Source organism: Bombina bombina, chromosome 5 (assembly GCF_027579735.1).
Source record: "Bombina bombina isolate aBomBom1 chromosome 5, aBomBom1.pri, whole genome shotgun sequence".
NCBI classification, from domain to species: Eukaryota; Metazoa; Chordata; class Amphibia; order Anura; family Bombinatoridae; genus Bombina; species Bombina bombina.
This window is the reverse complement of record NC_069503.1, coordinates 931,424,742-931,444,944: the sequence shown is the minus strand read 5'-3', so window position 1 is coordinate 931,444,944 and position 20,203 is coordinate 931,424,742. Positions and strand designations below refer to the sequence as shown.

At 39.1% G+C, this 20,203-nt stretch overlaps 1 protein-coding gene across 1 annotated transcript in view; it reads left to right on the top strand.

Annotated features, from left to right (window-relative positions):
* The window catches only part of TRAM1 (translocation associated membrane protein 1), a 79,216-nt gene that overhangs the window by 26,826 nt on the left and 32,187 nt on the right, over positions 1 to 20,203 (top strand). The window contains exons 3-4 of the mRNA XM_053715114.1: positions 2,969 to 3,084; positions 16,141 to 16,257. Of these exons, the coding sequence (XP_053571089.1) occupies positions 2,969 to 3,084; positions 16,141 to 16,257 (233 nt within the window). The remainder of the gene's footprint in view (positions 1 to 2,968; positions 3,085 to 16,140; positions 16,258 to 20,203) is intronic.

Below are 20,203 nucleotides of genomic sequence, written 5' to 3'. Positions count from 1 at the left end.
ATTTTCCATAGGAATAGTAGTACGTTTAGCAAGAGTAGAGAGAGCCCCATTAACTTTGGGGATTTTTTCCCAAAACTCCAAACTAACTGCTGGCAAAGGATACAATTTTTAAAACCTTAAAGAAGGAATAAAAGTAGTATCAGGCCTATTCCATTCCCTAGTATTAGGAACTGGGGAAAAAACCTCTGAAGTAACCACAGGAGGTTAGTAAACAGAATTTAAATATTAACAAGTCTTAAAATCAAGAGGAGTAGTCTCCTCAATATCAAATATAATCAACACTTTTTCAACAAAGAACGAATGTACTCAATTTAAAATAAAAAAGTAGATTTGTTAGTGTCAATATCGGATGAAGGATCTTCTGAATCGGATAAATCCTCATCAGAGAAGGATAATTCAGTATGTTGTCGGTCATTTGAAAATTCATCAACTAAATGAGAAGTTTAAAAAAGAACTTTACATTTTATTAGAAGGCGGGATGGCAGACAAAGCCTTCTGAATAGAATCGGAAAAATATTCTTATAAATTCCCAGGTATATCTTGTACATTAGATGTAAGAATAGCAATAGACAATGCATTAATACTGATTGACATTTTCTCTGCATGTAAAAGTTTATCATGATAACTTATTACAAACCACAGCTAAAGATAAAAAAAATCATAACCTTAAAATAAATGAACTTAGCTTTGGTAGGACTGATATCAGTCAGCAGGAATCCAACAGTGTTTTCTGATACAGGAACAGTTTTGAGACATCTTGCAAATGTAAGAGAAAAAACAACATATAAAGCAAAATATCAATTTCCTTATGACAGTTTCAGGAATGGGGGGGGGGGGGGAATGCAAACGGCATAGCCTTTTGACATAGAAAAAAGACCAGAGACAAAAGGAATGGGGTCTTAAAATAATGAAAATATTTGGCGCCAAGTATGACGGACAACAAACAGAAAGACTCGGCGCCAACTAAGACGCTGGAAATGACGAATTTGCGTCACGAACGTAACTTTTGCGCCAAAAAAATCTCTAAATTTTGGCATTTTGCGCCCTTGCGAGCCTGATACAGCCCGCAATTTAAAAGTCAATTTGAAAAAGACTAAACCCCAGATAAGAAGAAAAAAAAAAGTTCTTTTTTTTTTTTTTTTTTTTTTTCCTTTTCTTAAAAATGCATTTCCCAGATATGAAACTGACAGTCTGCAAGAAAAGGAAATATACTGAAACCTGAATCATGGCAAATATAAGTACAATACATATATTTAGAACTTTATATAAAGTGCCAAACCATAGCTCAGAGTGTCTTAAGTAAAAGAAACCTACTTACCAAAAGACACCCATCCACATATAGCAGATAGCCAAACCAGTACTGAAACGAGAATCAGTAGAGGTAATGGTATATAAGAGTAGAGGTAATGGTATATATCGGTAATGGTTTATCAGTAGAGGTAATGGTATATATCGTCGATCTGAAAAGGGAGGTAGGAGATGAATCTCTACGACCGATAACAGAGAACCTATGAAATAGATCCCCGTTAGGATGACCATTTTATTCAATAGGTAATACTCCCTTCACATCCCTCTCTCATTCACTGTACTCTGAGGAACCGGGCTTCAAAAAATGCTGAGAAGCGCATATCCATGTAGAAATCTAGCACAAACTTACTTCACCACCTCCATAGGAGGCAAAATTTGTAAAACTGAATTGTGGCGGTGGTGGGGGGTGTATTTATAGGCATTTTGAGGTTTGGGAAACTTTGTCCCTCCTGGTAGGATTGTATATCCCATACGTCACTAGCTCATGGACTCTTGCCAATTACATGAAAGAAATAACACTGTAGTTTACCAGCGGATGTGGGATTTTTTTTTGTGTGTGTGTGCGCTCAATATTAGGTAGTCAAAAGCTAAATTTCTAACTAGGCCCAGAAAAGTGGTCTAGTGGAAATCTTCATTCCTTTGATGCATCTGAAAGAGGTTATTTGAAAACATGATCCTATCCTGAAGTTCACTTTTGTTTTTCATGCTTGTGGAGGTAATTAATTGCGATATGAGTCTATGCAATATCTAAATCGCATGAGGGTGCAATTTTTTTATCAAAATCAAACACAAAAAACAGTACAAAGCGTCTTAACATGTTATGGCAGTCACACAAACGCTCCATTCCAGCCCAGCAGTAGCACTCCTGCAGGGGGCGGCGGACCAGGAAGCGTCCCATCATTGTTATAGCATAAAACGCTACTGCCGCCATTTTACTTGCCTTATGGTTTGTTGCTTCAGTCCTGAGGGGTGCACAGACAAGGAAGATGGCAGACTGACAGGGCTCTTTTCTCTGGCCTATTCAGTCTGCAGTGCATATTGCAAAGGAAACAAGCTGCTGTTTTATATTGTTAAATTCATTTTTTATTTTTTTTAATGCTAATGTATGTTTAAAAATATTTTAATAAAATCATCAAAAAATCATGATATCTTTTTGTTTATATTGCACAATGATATTCTATACTGGCAGTGGCATAAGGGGACACTGGCTGTAGATATACATAGTAAGGGTGGAACTCTTGCTTTTGGCTGTCCTGCCTGCCTGTCAATAGCGTATACATTTTTACATAGAAACAGCTTTTAGGCGTTGATCAGATAATTATGATGTACACTTTTAATATGTATTTTGAAAAGTGAATAGATCACCTATATTCTGTTATAGTATGTAAAGTAATTAAGTTGCCATTTTACCGGCATTTATAGGAGCTTACATCTGTTCCTAAGGGCTAATACATAGGACATGGGCCTATTGACTTATTTCCTTCAAGCTGTGGAGGAATGAGAAGTAAAAATATAGTAGACTTCATATTTAACTTGCTTGTGAAAGCGTATTAATTACAGATGCATCGTACTTCCCAGATGAGCGAGTGCATAATTTTGATATTGACGTTATTCTATTTTGAATCTTATTTTCTTTGTCTTTTTTTTCTTTTCTTTTCAGGTGTACTTGAACCAATTTCTTTGTATCACTATGGAATAAAAGATATAGCAACGGTTTTCTTCTACATGCTTGTGGCCATAATATTGCATGCAGTTATTCAAGAATATGTGTTGGATGTAAGTAAATAGTACATTTGAGATTGTGTTTATTTTTGTGGGCATTTGATTTAAAAAAAAAAACACATTAAGCACCCTATATTACAAACATCTTTATTCCAAAGCAGTACAGCTATCGCACAGCTTTTTGCAGACGAAATGACGAGCTTTACAATGGTTTACCATCAATAATGGTTGTATAACTAAAATACTATATAATATGCCAGGCCGTGCTTCTTATAATAAAACCGAATCTTTTTAAAGGCATGAGGGTTGATTATTTTGGATTTGTAACCGCATTTGCTAAATGTTAGCATTGTGTTTTATAAGTACCCACGTTCGTGCAAAAACATAAAATGAAAGTACTAGAAATGATGTTAAGTCCATGAGCCATCACGTGTGTGATTGAAATCCAGTCCTATAGGAGAAGGCAAAACACCCCCAACGACAAAGATTTAATCTCTCCCACTTTCCCATGATAACTTTTTTTTTTTTTTTTTTTTTTTTTTTTTTTTTTTACCTCCAGCAGCAAGAAGGATGGTGAAACTTGAAGTGCTGATCTACACATTGATTGAAATGGGTTCTCAAACTGATGTGAGACCCGACAGCCCTCTCGGAGAGCTGTGAATAGGACAGAGGGGGTTAAAGGAGTACATTGGCGTGAGAGTAATTCTCCCATGGGAGTTTGTCACTTGCCTGCCACTGTTGTCCCTGGGACTAGTCCTGCATCCTCTTCCTGTTGGTGCATCAAGAGTGCTTCTTCCTTAGATCCTCTTTTAGTGTTTACTACACCGGATGGGCTCTACTGGAAGCAGGTCTGCAGCTTGGTAAACAATGTAGAATTAGTGCTGACAGATAAGTAGGTACCTGCACTCATAGCCCACAGGTTATTAGCATGAACATGTATAATTCACATAGGCTGGGGACATAGTTACATACACCAGGTAACACTACATACAGTTTTAGGCACTTTTACACGTTTACAGTAAAATTGAGGTACTATCTCTTTAAATTTATGGTATTTTGTACGTACCAGAGCTCTGTTCCTCATTCACAGTAGGCTCTCTTATTATCAGGAACATTATTGAAGCTGAGGAGCTCATTTAAAGAAGTTTCTGAGCTTCCTTCTGTACAGTGAGTTAACTTTTCCTGTGCTCTGTTTTCCCTTTTCCTTTACAGACGGTGTTTCTTTGACACACTACAATTTCTCATCACAGCCTTAGAGTGGTAAGCACCCTTAATAACTAAAATCTTGCAACAACTGCCATGCAATCTTCAGGGCTCTCCAGAGTTGGCCCCTGTCATGATACACTCATGAGGAGTAATTAATACCTGGAATAGCCACCCAGCAGAGGTGGTGCCTCAGCATTGCCAGAGTTAATCTGAAATGTTCTTTCTTTTTGTAACATATGTGTTTGCTATAGCCTTCATAGATGCCCTTCCTTCTGGTGCTTGTAATCTCTTGGTACTGTGGGTTAGGGAATTGCAAAGAGGGGCCGGGAGGTCGTAATTAACAAGAAGGTTTTTGAGAAGACAAAGGGAGCTTCAGAGATATAAGTAAAATAAAAATTATGTAGCACCTCTGGTGGGGAAGCTCATGCAAGCAACATCTTAAAAGGAGTTCCCACATGCCTGCTGAAAGCTTATTAAAGAGATTTGTGAAAGAGTAGGTTTTATTTGTCATTTTTTTATTAAAATATTTATTATCTAATTCTGTCTTTGGGCTCAAGTATCATTCTAAATTCATACCCTCTGTAGAGACAAGGTTATAATCACTTTACCAACTGTTAATTGTGTGGGGTATTGGTAAGTCTGCAACATTTTCTTTTGAATATTACTAGAGTGTAATTTGGGTTCCACTAGATACCCTTATCTAACTTCTGGCGTGGTGCAGCATAGTAAATCTGGGGCGGTGTAGGCAGGATTTGGGGATTAATTTGGTGTCCCTTTTAGGTCCTTGTAAAGGTCTAAGGGAACCAGAGGTTGAGTAATATTAACCCCTTCATGCCCACATCTCTCCCCATAGTCATGGCTGGGCAGATAGGCTTAGCCGTCACAGCCTCTGTTATCTTGAGATAATAATAATTTGCGATTTATATAGCGCTTTTCTCCCTGTGAGACTCAAAGCACTTTACAAATATACCAACAAAAGACATAAAAGTAAGGAGTTTCTGAAGGTCAGATAAGATAACAGGAAATTGCTCTCACAGGACTTGGTACGCAGATCTGGTACAATTGTCCTCAAGCCAGCCTTGGTGTCTTCCTCTCAGGAAGGAAGGACCTTCTCTCTCATGGTCCTTATCAAATATATCAAATATTTCAATCTGATGCCATGGTGATTGAATGTCTGATTTTGGCAGGTTTTTTTGTTTTTGTTCTTCAGATTGATACACTTTGATTCAGGCTAGTAAGATGTAGTTATCACAAAATCTGAAAAGATTTCCTTTCTAGAGGAGTTTAATAATTACCATTGGAACTCTTTCAGATTTCCAAATTCTTATATTTTATTTTTTGCAAGGTGGTCTGGATGAGGGTTTATCAGCCAGTTCCTTTAAAGGCCCAATTTCTTCCCTTTCTTGTATCACAAGAAAAGTTCAAGACTTCCTGACATTCAAGCCTTTGCTTAAGATTTAACATACAGTCCAGCACCAGGGACACTGCTAATATCCCCACAATCCACAGAAAAAAATCCAATGGTAAAGCAGCATTATATCAATGAGAAACGGCAGCCATTGGATTTTTTTTTGCTCAAGATTTGGTCAGGATAAGACCCGTTCTCAGGTCTACAATCACCTATGTGGAACCTTAATTTGGTTTTAAGTTGTTTTTTTTTTTTTCAGGCTCAGCTATTTGAATCTATGCATATATATGCATATATGTCTTGAAAGGTTCTCTTTCTCTTAGCCATTTCCTTGCCATAGCAATAGCCTAGAAGCCATCTGAGGTTTCTGCTCTATCTTGTGATTCTCCTTACCTGATATATTTTTTTTTTTTTATCAGGATAAAGCAGTTTTAGGAACAAACTACATTTTCTTTCCTAAGGTTGTTTCTACTGAAAAAATCAGTTACAAAATTTGTTGCATCCCTCTGTCATTTCATAACTTGAATGTAGTATGGGCCTTGAAATTTTTATCTTTTAAGGGACATGAAACCCATTTTTTTTTCTTTCATGATTCAGATAGAGAATACAATTTTTAACAACTTTCAAATTTACATCTATTATCTAATTTGTTTCATTCTCTTGGTATCATTTGGTAAAGGAGCAGCAATGTACTAATTGTTTCTAACTGAACACATTGGTGAGCCAATCACAATCGATATAGATATGCAGCCACCAATCAACAGCTAGAACCTAGGTTCTCTGCTGCTTCTGAGCTTGCCTAGATAAACCTTTCAACAAAGGATAACAAGAGAATGAAGCAAATTAAATGATAGAAGTAAATTGGAAAGTTGTTTAAAATTGTATTCTCTATCTGAATCATGACAGAAAAAGATTGGGTTTCATGTCACTTTAAAGGGATACTAACCCCACATTTTTTCTTTCATGATTCAGATAAAGCATGCAATTTTAAGCAACTTTCTAATTTACTCCTATTATCAATTTTTCTTTGTTCTCATGTTATCTTGATTTGAAAAAGCAGTAATAAAAGGTTAAGAGCCGACACATTTTTAGTTCAGCACCTTGGTAGAGCTTGCTGATTGGTTTGCGACATTTAGCCACAAATCAGCAAGTGCTACCCAGGTTCTGAACAAAAAATGGTCCGGCTCTAAAGCTTACAAGTACTGCTTTTTCAAATCAAGATAGAGCATGAGATTTTAAGCACCTTTTTAATTTACTCCTATTATCAATTTTTCTTTATTCTCATGCTATCTGAATCATGAAAGAAAAAAATGGGTTTAGTATCCCTTTAAGTCACTAAAGAATTCAGAATTTCTTCTTCCTTGTTTTATCCATTTCTCAGGTCCACCACAAGGGACAGAAAGCTACTGCAATAACTTTAGTTTGATTTTTTTTAAATGCCTAACTTGTCACCTAAAACTATACTTATCTGTAGTGCAAAACCGTCCTCTTCTGCGCTGATGTTAGTTTTTTTTTTAAACTAGGCCGTCACAGGCTCACTGTCTAATCATAGCAAGCCCGGTTGTGCCATTGAACTACATGTAGCGTGCTGCCGCACCAGGTAAAGCAGCCAACTGTTTTACAAAAGGTTATTCTCATGTTACATAATTCTACAAGTGTAGAATTATATAACCTTTTTCCAAATGTTTACTGTCTTAACTGTTTTTATGGTGGTCTTGTGGATTTTACAGCTTGGGCATAGGATCCCACACGTGATGTCTTGTGGACTCTCACCATTTTATGAAAGAAAACAAAATTTCTCCAACATTGGTGTGTCCGGTCCACGGCGTCATCCTTACTTGTGGGATATCTCTTCCCCAACAGGAAATGGCAAAGAGTCCCAGCAAAGCTGGCCATATAGTCCCTCCTAGGCTCCGCCCACCCCAGTCATTCTCTTTGCCGTTGCACAGGCAACATCTCCACGGAGATGGTTAAGAGTTTTTTGGTGTTTAAATGTAGTTTTTATTCTTCTATCAAGTGTTTGTTATTTTAAAATAGTGCTGGTATGTACTATTTACTCTGAAACAGAAAAGGATGAAGATTTCTGTTTGTGAGAGGAAGATGATTTTAGCAGACAGTAACTAAAATCGATTGCTGTTTCCACATAGGACTGTTGAGATGAAGTAACTTCAGTTGGGGGAAGCAGTTAGCAGACTTTTCTGCTTAAGGTATGACTAGCCATATTTCTAACAAGACGATGTAATGCTGGAAGGCTGTCATTTCCCCTCATGGGGACCGGTAAGCCATTTTCTTAGTCAAACAAACAGAATAAAGGGCTTATTATGGGCTAAAAAACTGGTAGACATTTTTATGGGCTAAATCGATTGCTTTATTTGGGCATTTTATTCATATTTATGCTGACAATTTGCATTTATAAACTTGGGGAACGTTTATTAAACGGCAGGCACGGTGTTAGACACCTTTTCCAGTCAGGGGGCCTTCCTAGTTGTAGACTGAGCCTCATTTTCGCGCCATTACTGCGCAGTTGTTTTTTGAGAGCAGGGCATGCAGATGCATGTGTGAGGATCTAAAAATTGCTAGAAAAGCTTCTAGAAGGCGTCAATTGGTATCGTATTCCCCTCTGGGCTTGGTTGGGTCTCAGCAAAGACTATAGCTGGGACTGTATAGGGGTTAAATTTATAAACGGCTCCGGTTCCGTTATTTTAAGGGTTAAAGCTCTGAAATTTGGTGTGCAATACTATTAATGCTTTAAGACACTGTGGTGAAATTTTTGAACAATTCCTTCATACTTTTTCACATATTCAGTAATAAAGTGTTTTCTGTTTAAAATTTAAAGAGACGGTAACGGTTTTGTTTTAAAACGTTTTTTGTGCTTTGTTGACAAGCTTAAGCCTGTTTAACATGTCTGTACCTTCAGATAAGCTATGTTCTATATGTATGAAAGCCAATGTGTCTCCCCATTTAAATTTGTGATAATTGTGCCATAGCGTCCAAACAAAGTAAGGACAGTACTGCCACAGATAATGAAATTGCCCAAGATGATTCCTCAGATGAGGGGAGTAAACATGATACTACATCATCTCCTACTGTGTCTACACCAGTTTTGCCCACGCAGGAGGCCCCTAGTACATCTAGTGCGCCAATGCTTATTACCATGCAACAATTAACGGCTGTAATGGATAACTCCATAGCAAATCTTTTATCCAAAATGCCTACTTATCAGAGAAAGCGCGTTTGCTCTGTTTTAAACACTGAAGAGCAGGAGGGCGCTGATGATAATTGTTCTGTCATACCCTCACACCAATCTGAAGGGGCCATGAGGGAGGTTTTGTCAGATGAAGAAATTTCAGATTCAGGAAAAATTTCTCAACAAGCTGAACCTGATGTTGTGACATTTAAATTTTAATTAGAACATCTCCGCGCACTGCTTAAGGAGGTGTTATCTACTCTGGATAATTGTGACAACTTGGTCATTCCAGAGAAATTATGCAAGATGGACAAGTTCCTAGAGGTTCCGGTGCACCCCGACGCTTTTCCTATACCCAAGCGGGTGGCGGACATAGTAAATAAGGAGTGGGAAAAGCCCGGCATACCTTTTGTTCCCCCCCTATATTTAAGAAATTATTTCCTATGGTCGACCCCAGAAAGGACTTATGGCAGACGGTCCCTAAGGTCGAAGGGGCAGTTTGTACTCTAAACAAACGCACTACTATTCCTATCGATGATAGTTGTACTTTCAAAGATCCTATGGATAAAAAATTGGAAGGTTTGCTTTACAAGATTTTTGTACAGCAAGGTTACCTTCTACAACCAATTACGTGCATTGTTCCTGTCACTACAGCAGCGTGGTTCTGGTTCGAGGAACTAGAAAAGTCGCTCAGTAGAGAGACTCCATATGAGGAGGTTATGGACAGAGTTCACGCACTTAAATTGGCTAACTCTTTTATTTTAGATGCCGCTTTGCAATTAGCTAGATTAGCGGCGAAAAATTCAGGGTTTGCTATCGTGGCGCGCAGAGCGCTTTGGCTAAAGTCTTGGTCAGCGGATGTGTCATCCAAGACAAAATTGCTTAACATCCCTTTCAAAGGTAAAACTCTATTTGGACCAGAATTGAAAGAGATTATTTCAGACATCACTGGGGGAAAGGGCCACGCCCTTCCACAAGATAGGTCTTTCAAGGCTAAAAATAAGTCTAATTTTCGTTCCTTTCGCAATTTCAGGAACGGACCGGCCTCTAATTCTGCATCCTCTAAGCAAGAGGGTAATGCCTCACAACCCAAACCAGCCTGGAAACCGATGCAAGGCTGGAACAAGGGTAAGCAGGCCAAGAAGCCTGCCGCTGCTAACAAAACAGCATGAAGGAGTAGCCCCCGATCCGGGATCGGATCTAGTGGGGGGCAGACTCTCTCTCTTTGCTCAGGCTTGGGCAAGAGATGTTCAGGATCCCTGGGCGCTAGAAATAGTTTCTCAGGGTTATCTTCTGGAATTCAAGGAACTACCCCCAAGGGGAAGGTTCCACATGTCTCACTTATCCTCAAACCAAATAAAGAGACAGGCATTCTTACATTGTGTAGAAGACCTGTTAAAGATGGGAGTGATACACCCAGTTCCAATAAAGGAACAAGGAATGGGATTTTATTCCAATCTGTTCGTAGTTCCCAAAAAAGAGGGAACTTTCAGACCAATTTTGGATTTGAAGATCCTAAACAAATTTCTCAGGGTACCATCGTTCAAGATGGAAACCATTCGAACGATTCTACCCACTATCCAGGAAAGTCAATTTATGACTACCGTGGATCTAAAGGATGCGTACCTACATATTCCTATCCACAAAGAACATCATCAGTTCCTAAGGTTCGCTTTTCTGGACAAGCATTACCAGTTTGTGGCCCTCCCATTCGGGTTAGCCACTGCTCCAAGGATTTTCACAAAGGTGCTAGGGTCCGTTCTAGCGGTTCTAAGACCGAGGGGCATTGCAGTAGTACCTTACTTGGATGACATTCTAATACAAGCGTCGTCCCTGTCAAAAGCAAAGGCTCATACAGACATCGTTCTGGCCTTTCTCAGATCACACGGATGGAACGTGAACATAGAAAAAAATTCTCTGTCTCCGTCGACAAGACCATTACAACTGTGCATGCTCAAACAGTGGAATGGGGACTATACAGACTTGTCTCCAATGATTCAAGTAGATCAGAAGACCAGAGATTCACTCCGTTGGTGGCTGACCCTGGACCATCTGTCCCAGGGAATGAGCTTCCGCAGACCAGAGTGGGTCATTGTCATGACCGACGCCAGTCTAGTGGGCTGGGGCGAGGTCTGGGAATCCCTGAAAGCTCAGGGTCTATGGTCTCGGGAAGAGTCTCTTCTCCCGATAAATATTCTGGAACTGAGAGCGATATTCAATGCTCTCAGGGCTTGGCCTCAGCTAGCAAAGGCCAGATTCATAAGGTTCCAATCAGACAACATGACGACCGTTGCGTATATAAATCATCAGGGGGGAACAAGGAGTTCCCTGCGATGAAAGAAGTGACCAAAATAATTCAATGGGCGGAGGATCACTCCTGCCACCTGTCTGCGATCCACATCCCAGGTGTGGAAAACTGGGAGGCGGATTTTCTGAGTCGTCAGACATTCCATCCGGGGGAGTGATAACTCCACCCGGAGATCTTTGCCCAAATAATACAATTATGGGGCATTCCAGACATGGATCTGATGGCGTCTCGTCAGAACTTCAAGGTTCTTTGCTACGGGTCCAGATCCAGGGATCCCAAGGCGTCTCTAGTAGATGCACTAGTAGCACCTTGGACCTTCAACCTAGCTTATGTATTTCCACCGTTTCCTCTCATTCCCAGGCTGGTAGCCAGGATCAATCAGGAGAGGGCCTCGGTGATCTTGATAGCTCCTGCGTGGCCACGCAGGACTTGGTATGCAGACCTGGTGAATATGTCATCGGTTCCACCATGGAAGCTACCTTTGAGACAGGACCTTCTTGTTCAGGGTCCATTCGAACATTCAAATCTGGTCTCCCTCCAGCTGACGGCTTGGAGATTGAACGCTTGATTCTATCGAAGCGTGGGTTTTCAGATTCTGTGATAGATACTCTGGTTCAGGCCAGAAAACCGGTAACTAGAAAGATTTACCATAAAATATGGAAAAGATATATCTGTTGGTGTGAATCCAAAGGATTCCCATGGAATAAGATAAAAATTCCTAAGATTCTCTCCTTTCTACAAGAAGGTTTGGAGAAAGGATTATCTGCAAGTTCTCTAAAGGGACAGATCTCTGCTTTATCTGTCTTACTACACAAAAGACTGGCAACTGTGCCAGATGTTCAAGCATTTGTTCAGGCTCTGGTTAGGATCAAGCCTGTTTACAGACCTTTGACTCCTCCCTGGAGTCTAAATCTAGTTCTTTCAGTTCTTCAAGGGGTTCCGTTTGAACCTTTACATTCCATAGATATTAAGTTACTATCTTGGAAAGTTTTGTTTTTGGTTGCAATTTCTTCTGCTAGAAGAGTTTCAGAGTTATCTGCTCTGCAGTGTTTTCCGCCCTATCTGGTGTTCCATGCAGATAAGGTAGTTTTGCGTACTAAGCCTGGTTTTCTTCCTAAGGTTGTTTCTAACAAAAATATTAACCAGGAGATAGTTGTACCTTCTTTAGGTCCGAATCCAGTTTCAAAGAAGGAACGTTTGTTACACAATTTGGACGTAGTCCGTGCTCTAAAATTCTATTTAGAGGCTACAAAAGATTTCAGACAAACATCTTCCTTGTTTGTTGTTTATTCTGGTAAAAGGAGAGGTCAAAAAGAGACTTCTACCTCTCTTACCTTTTGGCTTAAAAGCATCATCCGGACGGCAGCCTCCTGAAAGAATCACAGCTCACTCCACTAGGGCTGTGGCTTCCACATGGGCCTTCAAGAACGAGGCTTCTGTTGACCAGATATGTAAGGCAGCGACTTGGTCTTCACTGCACACTTTTGCCAAATTTTACAAATTTGATACTTTTGCTTCTTCGGAGGCTATTTTTGGGAGAAAGGTTTTGCAAGCTGTGGTGCCTTCCGTTTAGGTAACCTGATTTGCTCCCTCCCTTCATCCGTGTCCTAAAGCTTTGGTATTGGTTCCCACAAGTAAGGATGACGCCGTGGACCGGACACACCAATGTTGGAGAAAACAGAATTTATGCTTACCTGATAAATTACTTTCTCCAACGGTGTGTCCGGTCCACGGCCCGCCCTGGTTTTTTAATCAGGTCTGATGAATTATTTTCTCTAACTACAGTCACCACGGTACCATATGGTTTCTCCTATATATATTTCCTCCTGTCCGTCGGTCGAATGACTGGGGTGGGCGGAGCCTAGGAGGGACTATATGGCCAGCTTTGCTGGGACTCTTTGCCATTTCCTGTTGGGGAAGAGATATCCCACAAGTAAGGATGACGCCGTGGACCGGACACACCGTTGGAGAAAGTAATTTATCAGGTAAGCATAAATTCTGTTTTATGCTTACCTGATAAATTTCTTTCATGATGGTGAGAGACAACAAGCCCCCACCCTTGTTTTTGTCTTAACAGTTGGCGGCAGTACCAGTTTACAATTCTTTTATCCTACTTTTTCTTTCCTACTTTATTTCCTCCTTTCTCTTAGCCATATGTATGACTAAGGAATTGTGAGAGGGATTACAGATCTGTTGTGTGGTGTGTTTTGCCTCCTCCTGTAAGACTGGACTTTAATTCCACATGTGATGGCCACATTATGAAAAAAAATAATTTATTAGGTAAGCATACATTTTTATTTTGACTAAGCTACAAAACAAACTTGGTGCTTTCTGCTGTACTTCTATCAGTTGAATTAAAATGAGCTTAAAAAGACAGTTTACTCAAAAATGTTCCCCGCTTTAACCTTTTAACGCCGTTAGGGCGTTGTATTCCGTCTGAAATTTGCTGGGCTTTAGCGCCAAAGGACAGAATACAACGTCCTAACCGCTTGGCTTTCCTGAAGCCACTGGCGCTTCCCTGATGGGATCGCGGTCTGGAGGTCGTGCCTAGCATCATAGGGACGCCCCCCTGATGCGATCCCATCATTGAAATTGTGTGCCCCATCGCAAGATTTCCATTTGTTTACATCGGAACATTTGTCCCGATGTAGACACATTAACCCCCGGCATGAACGGGTTAATGTGTTCCCAATTATCCACTTTACCTGCTGGTGTGTGTTAAATTGTTTACAAGTATTTCCATTAACCTTATATTGGCATTTGAATTAGTTTATTTAGCCTGTGGTATCCCCACCCATCCTGAATTTTTTTGCCACGAGGCCAAGCTGTATTAACAGAGCCAGTAGAAGAAATCATACTCCCAGTGGGTTATAGAAGAGATAAGGTAATACAATGTTATTTTTCCATTGTTCTCTCCAAGTATTGGTGATTGGTTTATGGACAGATATAAGATAAAGAAGCATGTATATTTACACAATGTGATAAAGTAATGAGATCTGATTATACCTACGAACTCAACCCATTGTATTAGGTTGTGGCTTCAAAACACAAAATCAGCTAATTCTTATACACAAATAAGCCTTAAAAAAGCAAATCTCATACATTTTATACTCTGCAGCTAGTAAAAAAAAGTAATTGGGAACACATTAAGGGAAAAACAATTGTATAGTATACTGTCCCTTTAACAAAACTGTATTGCTAGTAATAGTCTGGGACATTCAGAGTTCATGTTAAATCTGTGTAATAGGTTTTCTCTTCTTTTAATTCTGGCTTCACACAATAGATTCAATGACAATTGTAGTCCCTTCTGAAAGCAAATCTAACAAAGTCAATAGCTATGTTTATATAAAATGTTTGATTTAAGCTACCAAAAAGTATAAAGCAGAAATCTAAAAGGAAGATAGAATAATAAAATATTCAACATGACTTCAGTGCTATTAAGTATACTTTAATGATTTTAAAGGGCTTTTACAGAAAAAAATGCATGGCGTGATTTTGTTAGAGCATGTCATTTGTTTTTTTTACTATCGACCCTGCAACTGTGTGTGATTTAAGGTTCCATTGCTCAGGAGCCACATACAGTTTTAGGGTCAATAGTCAAAAAAACATGTAAGTTTATTTTTTCACTATAATGGCTCTTTAATTCATTTGATCTTATGCAATATCTGACATGCAGTGAGGCATGTAGAAACCCACACTGCTACGTCCCTGGAAGCACTATGGATAGCCGACATACAAGTTACGGCAGCCGCCGCAAAGGGGTTAAAGAGACGTGAAACCCAAAAATGTTCTTTCGTGATTCAGATAGAGCATCCGATTTGTTAAAAAAAAAAAATTCAGTTTACTTCCATTATCAAATAGTCTTCGTTCTATTTGTATCTTTTTTTTTTTTTTTTTTTTTTATCTTTTTTTTTTTTTTTTTTTTTTTTTTAAATCAGGAACATAAGCTCAGGGAGAGTGTTATCGATTTGCAAAAGCACTAAATCGCAGCACTATTTCCTGCCATGTAGTGCTCCAGACACCTACCTAGGTATTCATAGGAAGAAAACAAATTTGGCAATAGAAGTAAATCAGAAACTTTTTTTTTAAATTGTATGCTCTGTCGGAGTCGCAAAAGGAAAACTTTTCGGTTTTATATCCCTTTTTAATGATTCAGCAATTTCAATATAAAATTTGACAATTGCTTTCCAATTTATTTGTATTTTCAAATTTACTTTGTTATCCTTTGTTGAAAATCAGGTAAGTAATCTCAGGAGTGTTCAAGTGTATGGATCTGGTAGCAATTTTGCAAGAATTCTTTTAACAGTTATACATTTGCAAGAACACTAGATGGCAGCAGTGTTTTACAAAAATGTGTCATAGTGCTCCAGGTATGCTCTGCAACAAAGAATACCATGTAAACTGTTCAGAGCTGAGGCTTTTTTTATACCCCTATGTTGCTACTAGAAACTAATTTTAATCCTTAGTGGTTGATATATCAAGCTGCGGTGGACAGAGGCTTACATACGCTCCCCTGTCTGCCGCATCTTGCCTATTGTGGGCTAAATTCCGCTGCCGGAATTCAGCATTGCGCAAGAACGCAATTTTGCGCTTTTGTGCAACTTCGCCCGCGCATGGCCAATCATGCGCAGGCTGGAGCTGTCAATCTCCCCGGTCGGATGCTGCTGCTTCATAAATACGGACTGCAGGTTCTCTTGTAAGAACCTGTAGTCGTAGGGAGGCAAAGCCTGCCGAAGGGCTTGATATGGTTGGTTTTTTTTACAGAAGTTGTGTTTTCACTCTCCATTTGGGTCTGCATATATTGAATTGTAAATGCTCTCTAATATGCACTAAATACAATTTTGGAAATATTGCATTAATATGTGCACTTTAAAAACAAACTTTTGTCTGCAGCAGTAAAATAAACTATACTGGAGAATGGGAATTATCAGTGAAATTACTAGTTTCTTCATGTATTAAAAGTTAAGAAGTGTAAATTTACCTCAGATCTTTTTCTTTCAGAAAATTAATAGACGCATGCACTTTTCCAAGACGAAACACAGCAAATTTAACGAGTCTGGGCAGCTAAGTGCCTTTTACCTTTTCTCTTGTATTTGGGGTGCAAGCATTATTGTCGCGGTAAGTGGGCCTTTGACCAAGGATTTTATTATTCTAAAAGAATTCTAAAAGAATGTAGTTTATATTTGCTTAGTGCCTGATAATTCTGCTCTTGCAAGTTTCACTGCAGTGTTTATAAACTTTAAAGGGCTTATAAGTGTTGCATTAAACTCAATACATCATTTCTGTTTTACCTGTAAAGCAGTTTTCTTTCATGTAATTGGCAAGAGTCCATGAGCTAGTGACGTATGGGATATACAATCCTACCAGGAGGGGCAAAGTTTCCCAAACCTCAAAATGCCTATAAATGCACCCCTCACCACACCCACAATTCAGTTTTACAAACTTTGCCTCCTATGGAGGTGGTGAAGTAAGTTTGTGCTTGATTTTTTATGATTTCTTCTAAGATAAGCGCTTCTAAGCATTCTGAAGCCCAATTCCTCTCAGAGTACAGTGTTTGTCAGAGGGATGTGAAGAGAGTATCGCCTATTGATTTTTTTATGGTTTCCCTTGCGGGAAATCTTTTCAAGGGTTCTCTGTCGTAGGGATTCATCTCCTACCTCCCTTTTCAGATTGAAGATATACTCTTATATACCATTACCTCTGCTCTTAGTTTTAAGTACTGGTTTGACTATCTGCTATATGTGGATGGGTGTCTTACGGTAAGTATGTATCATTATTTAAGACACTCTCAGCTATGGTTTGGCGCTTTATGTATTAATATAAAGTTTTAAATATATGTATCTTACTTATATTTGCCATGAGTCAGGTATATGTGTATTTCCCTTTGCAGTCTGGACGTTTCATTATGGGAATCCTGTTTTAGGAAGTTTTGTCTCACCTGGGGTATAGTCTTTTTTTTCCCAATTTGACTTGTTTTCTCTTTTGAAAAACTTGTGGGCAATTAGGCTCGCGAGGGCGCAAAATGCTGTTATTTATTGCGTCATTTTTGGCGCGATTAATTTTTTTGGCGCATATATGCGTCTATAATGACGCAAGTTCGTCATTTCCTGCGTCTTAATTGACGCCAGGTTGTGTGGTGCGAAATTGTGTGTGTGTTATGACGCGAGTTGCGTCATCTCTGGATTTAGTTTATTTTTTCTCAATTCCTATATGCTTCTTGCCGCCTTTATGTTCAGAGGGCTATGCTATCTGTTGTAACCTAGTGGAGATATCTCCAGCTGTAGTATGTAACAGTTGTTGTGATAAGCTTTTGCATGCAGAAAAGGTTTCTATTAGTGCTAGTACAGTATCTGTTGTTCCTTCAACATCTAAAGTACATGATATCCCTGTTGATATGAAAACTTATATTGCTGATGCGATACAGAAGGCCTTCAAATAAACATAAAAGGTCTTTTAAAACTTGTCATACTACTGATAAAATTTGTAATGACCGACAACATACTGATATATCCACCTCTGATGAGGATCTCTCTGATTCAGAAGATCCTACTTCAGACATTGACACTGATAAATCATCTTATCTTTTGAAGATTGAGTATATTTGTTCTTTGTTAAAAGAAGTTTTGATAACTTTGGATGTTAGAGTCTGGTCCTCTTGATAATAAATCCAGTAAACGTTTAAATTCTGTCTATAAACCTCCTTTGTCTACTCCTGAGGCTTTTCCTTTTCCTGATGATATTTCTGATGTGATTGCTAAGGAATGGTCTAAACTTGGTACTTCTTTTGTTCCTTTTTCAAGGTTTAACAGTTGTATCGTTTGCCAGTGGCTAAATTAGAGTTTTGGGAAAAAGTCCCTAAGGTTGATGGGGCTATTTTCTACTCTTGCTAAAAGTACTACTATTCCTATGGAAGATAGTACTTCTTTTAAGGATGCTTTAGATAGGAAAATTGAATCTTATCTAAGGAAAGCTTATTTACATTCTGGATATATTCTCAGACCTGCCATTTCTATTGCTGATGTTGCGGCTGCATCAACTTTTTGGTTGGATAGCTTAGCACAACGGGAAAAAGATTCTGATTTGCATAGCATTGTTAGTTTGCTTCAACATGCTAATCATTTTATCTGTGATGCTATATTGGATATTGTCAAGATTGATGTTCAATCTATGTCTTTTTGGCTATTTTAGCTAGAAGAGCTTTATGGCTCAAATCATGGAATGTTGACATGGTCTAGGGGTAAATCTAAAGCTTCTAATCGGTTTTGTTCCTTTCGTCAGAATCGAGAACAAAAAAACTACTCCTTCCTCTAAGGACTCTGGCTCCAATTGGAAGCCATCTTTGAGTTGGAATAAATCCAAACCTTATAAGAAACCAAAGCCAGTCCCCAAGACTGCATGAAGGTGTGGCCCTCACCTCAATCCAGTTCTACTGGTGGGGGGCAGATTGAAATGTATTTCAAGACATTTGGGCAGGTTCCGTTCAGAATCCTTGGATTCAGAATATTGTTTTTCAGGGGTATCGAATAGGTTTCAGAATAAGATCTCCTGTGAGGAGATTTTTTCTCTCTCACGTTCCATCAAATCCTGTGAAAGCTCAGGCCTTTCTGAGGTGTGTTTCAGATCTGGAGCTTTCAGGGTTAATTGTTCCAGTTCCACTTCTGGAACAGGGTCTTGGTTTTTATTCAAATCTATTCATTGTCCCGAAGAAGGAAAATTCATTCAGACCAGTTCTGGATCTGAAGTTTTTGAATCAATTTGTAAGGGTCCCAACTTTCTTGACTATAAGGACTATTCTGCCTTTTGTTCAGCAAGGTCATTACATGTCCTCAATAGACTTACAGGATGCATATCTTCACATTCCGATTCATCCAGACAACTATCGGTTTCTGAGATTCTCTTTTCTAGACAAGCATTACCAATTTGTCGCTCTTCCATTTGGCACAGCAACAGCTCCAAGAATTTTTTCAAAGGTTCTCGGTGCCCTTCTATCTGTAATCAGAGAGCAGAGTATTGCGGTGTTTCCTTATTTGGACGATATCTTGGTACTGGCTCAATCTTTTCATTTAGCAGAATCTCACACGAATCAACTTGTGTTGTTTATTATGGGTGGATGATTAATTTACCAATGAGTTTCTTGATTCCTCGGACAAGGGTCACCTTTTTAGGTTTCCAGATAGATACATTGTCTTTAACAGACAAGAGATAAATTTAAATTTGTTTCTGCATGTCAAAACCTTCAGTCTCGATCATTCCCTTCAGTGGCTATGTGCATGGAAGTTTTAGGTCTCTTGACTGCAGCATCGGATGCAATCCCCTTTGCTCGTTTTCATATGAGACCTCTTCAGCTTTGCATGCTGAATTAATGCTGCAGGGATTATACTCGGATATCACTATTGAAATTCTTAAATCCCAACACTCAACTCTTTCTTATTTGGTGGTTAAACCATCACCTTATTGTTCAAGGGGCCTCCTTTGTTCGTCCTTCCTGGACTGTGATTTCAACAGATGCAAGTCTCACAAGTTGGGGAGCTGTCTGGGGGTCTCTGACAGCACAAAGTGTTTGGAATCCTTGAGGTGAGATTACCAATCAATATTTTAGAACGTGCTATTTCTTCTGTTATGTGTGATCAGTCCACGGGTCATCATTACTTCTGGGATATTATCTGCTCCCCTACAGGAAGTGCAAGAGGATTCACCCAGCAGAGTTGCTATATAGCTCCTCCCCTCTACGTCACCTCCAGTCATTCTCTTGCACCCAAAGACTAGATAGGAGGTGTGAGAGGACTATGGTGATTATACTTAGTTTTTAGAACTTCAATCAAAAGTTTGTTATTTTACAATAGCACCGGAGCGTGTTATTACCTCTCTGGCAGAGTTTGAAGAAGAATCTACCAGAGTTTTTCTTATGATTTTAACCGGAGTAGTTAAGATCATATTGCTGTTTCTCGGCCATCTGAGGGAGGTAAAAACTTCAGATCAGGGGACAGCGGGCAGTTGAATCTGCATTGAGGTATGTAGCAGTTTTTTATTTTCTGAATGGAATTGATGAAAAAATCCTGCCATA